The sequence below is a fragment of the Papaver somniferum genome, unplaced genomic scaffold, assembly GCF_003573695.1.
Source record: "Papaver somniferum cultivar HN1 unplaced genomic scaffold, ASM357369v1 unplaced-scaffold_154, whole genome shotgun sequence".
Taxonomy (NCBI): domain Eukaryota; kingdom Viridiplantae; phylum Streptophyta; class Magnoliopsida; order Ranunculales; family Papaveraceae; genus Papaver; species Papaver somniferum.
In genome coordinates this window covers 4,928,681-4,932,188 of record NW_020624820.1, presented here as the reverse complement: position 1 = coordinate 4,932,188, position 3,508 = coordinate 4,928,681, and the positions used below count along the sequence as shown (strand labels likewise).

General features: G+C 36.7%; 1 protein-coding gene across 1 annotated transcript; it reads right to left on the bottom strand.

Moving 5' to 3' along the window:
* Nucleotides 1-2,072: 2,072 nt before the first annotated feature.
* Nucleotides 2,073-2,681, bottom strand: LOC113336777 (zinc finger protein 1-like). Its single transcript, XM_026582454.1, has one exon. It carries the CDS (start codon nucleotides 2,679-2,681, stop codon nucleotides 2,073-2,075), a length of 609 nt encoding a protein of 202 aa, XP_026438239.1.
* Nucleotides 2,682-3,508: the final 827 nt, after the last annotated feature.

Below are 3,508 nucleotides of genomic sequence, written 5' to 3'. Positions count from 1 at the left end.
TGTATAAATACCTCTCATATATGTTTGTGTAAACTACCGAATTAATATCTTTTGTAATAACAATACTCTAATTAGTGTGTAATAACTTTCTCAGTATGCTAGTGCTGATTTTATTTGCAACTCGTTTTTATAATGAACGTGTTGTAGTTGGAAGATTTGAAGCCGATATCATTGTAGTATAATGGTAAAATTATCGGGTGATGACACCAGTGACATGTCACCGATTATTCGGAAGATTTGAACCAGCATGATGCATGCACTGAAAATCCACATATTAGGATACGCAACTGTCAGCGGATAAGATAAATTCTCTTGTATGGGATGACAATAAGCAACCACAGTACCCCACTTTGGATGCCCAACAACAACAAAGAAGACCATCAGTACTTCTTCTTCCATTAATCTTTCGGCAAGAAAAAATTCTATAAGTGGATAAAGAAAGATGTTTGATAGTGTTAGTGGTGATACCAACACGAAAGAACATTTGATTAGAATAACAAAAAGAGAAACCCTTTTGCTCCAACTTTTTTTTCTCTTTCAAAGTGTCAACTAAGGGCCGGGATATAAAAATGGAGGATAATCGTTGAGAAGAAGAAAAGTTTATGATTGATAATAAGCTCCTCCCCAACCATAGAGAAAGCCCCACAACCCAAATTCTCCCATTGCTAAATAAATCTAAACTGAGGAGTAGGACCGTATTTTATATGCCTCCAATTTCACAACATTCATCTCCTTTTTTCCATTTTCTTTCTCTATCAACTACAGAGTGCACGTGCTGATTTTAGTGCTCAATCCATCAAGGAAAAAAAGATTATAATCATAAGCTTAATTAGAGGGCTTTTTCAGTACAGGGTGGCTCTTGGAATGTTTGGGGAGACTAACAACAACTCACAACACTTACTAAACCTTCACTCTATCTACACAACACAATGTTGTTAAAGTTCTCTATATATGCATGCATGGGATTGCCGATAAGGGAATGAATTGTTGACTTAGGTAGAGTGATTGGAAAAGCCCATTCACTTTGAATGGATGGGCCAATGCAAACTGCAAGCATTCTGGCTGCACAAAGGTTACGTGACCATGCAGTATGACGTACCAGCATCAACCGACAGACCCGTGGTAACTTTAGCTAAAGGCACACAAGGTAGTGAGGTACAAAGCAAATTATATTCAAAATAATGGGTTAGACCATACGCAGATTGAGCCTCATATAAGCCGACATTGAATTTCAAATCATGGAGCTCTATCTCAGATATGGGTGAGTCGGAGAAGCTTTAAAACCTCGTTACTCAATTTTAACGAGCGCAGTAACGCAGTTGATTGCAGTAAGAGTTGGATCATTTTTCATGCATATTCGCTGGATGTGCTACAGTAAGCGCAAACTTAAACAATGATAAGGTGGTGACTTTCCCTGGGATTGCTCTAACCTGGGGACTTGCTGTTGCTGTGATGCTTATGATATACCATATTTCAGGTGCCCACTTTAATCCCAATGTCACCATCTCTTTTGCCAGTTGTTGTTGTGAGAAGTTTCCATGGAAATAAGCAACGTTTTAGCGATTCACCATGTCACCCTTTATTCAAAAGTTTCGAGTCATAAATACTGTGTTTGCATTTATTATTTCAGGTACCCTGCTTATATATTAACTCAAGTTGCTGTTTCAACGCTTAAGATTGGAACCCTAGAGCTCTCATCATCAAATATGATTTGTCCTATAAGAACTACAAGGGTACTCTATCATTTGCCACTTTACTAGTTCAGTATATATTTGCTACTTTATTTGGCATGGGCTGTAAGCTGCCTGTTCTAAGAAAAAGGAAATAAACCAAGGTTATTTGTTACACGTAGAGATAACTGCAAAAGTTAAACCAAAAGGACTATATTAAAGGTCACGTACCTAAACACTTCCTCAGAGTTTCCACAAATTTGCTAGTGCACACAACATATAGAAAGCAAACTTGAATCACTGGAATTTAAGTAACTACCAGAATGAATATAAATGACGAGGGGTAGAAAAAAAATTTTGAACTCATATTAAAGAAACCCTAATAACTTAGTAAACTTTAACTTAGAGCTTAAGAGCCAAATCAATGTATGCTTGATTTGAACTATTATTACCCTTCAAACCAGCATCAGTACCTTGCAACTGAAAACTGCGTCCAAGTAACCCATCGTTATGCTGTTGCGCTGACCCATGTACAAAAGTGGGTAACTGAAGGATTGCTGGTTGATGATCATTTACGGGTAATCTTGATGATGATAGCCGCTCTTGATGATGTTGTCCATATAGATTAAAACGAGACGAATTAGACTGCAAAGATGATGTGGGTTTGTTAAATGCAGAATGAGCTTGAACATTTAATAATATATTATTACTGAGACAGCCTGCATGAACATGATGAAGAGGTAAAGAAGCAACGCTAGTTGAGAGTGCGTGTTGGTGGTTCCTCATTTTAGCATAACGGAAAGAAGCTGCCGCGGCAGAAATTCTATGAAGTCGATCTCTACTCTCTAGAGTACGCTCACGTTTGTGTGCGTTTTGATGTCCTCCTAATGCTTGCCAGCTAAAAAACTTCCTGCGACAATAGTTACATGAATATACTCTTACTAGTCCTTGATCTGCTTGTTCTAACTCTGCTTCTTCATCGTTCTTATCTGTTGATGACGAAGAACCCATATTAAAACCATCTATAAGATTGAGTTCTTGACTCATCAACCTATTTTCAGAATCCTTGATTAAGATCGGGAAATCTACTGAAAACCCTTGACTATATTTGCTAATATCAATTCTCTCTACTTGGTTTTTACGGGAGAGGCACACGGAGAGTGGTATATGATTCAAATGAGAGGTGGTTATTTAATTAATTATTCTTTCCAACAAAAAAAGAAAAATGAAAGAGACTAGACAGACAAGGAATTTAAAGATGTTGTCCTTGCATTTCGGACTGCAGTATTAAAAACTCGAAGGACAAATAGTGGTTTAGAGTTTAGACATTAAAGAAGAAGTTATGAGAGTGAAAATGAGACCAGAAAAGGCCGTGAAAAAGATGCACGTTTTGCTTGTTTGTTTTTTCTTTTCTTTTACATTTTACATTTTTGATAATTTATTTGTTTGTTTTTTTTACATTTTTGGTAATTTTTCTTGGTTGTTATTATCCTGTTTGTGCGTACATGCCGTATTTGTCTTATTGCTTGCATCGGTTTTCTTTTTTCTTTTCTAAGCATTGCTTGCATCAGTTGGGATTAATAATGGGTTAGGCTTTCTTAAATGGCTGCTTGGGGTGAACCACTTCAAAGGTAAAGCATTTTTATCTTGTACGGAATTTGGTGCAGTCCGACTAAACTTCGAAAAAGATGGTCAATGGAGGAGCTGTATGGTCCTAAGAAAATCATCCAACCAAGGGCAAATTATAAACGGAAAATGGGTTATGTGTCCAAATATTTTTAAAACATGATTTAAATGGACAAGTAAAAATTAGTATGGACGAAATGGACAAAAAAGAT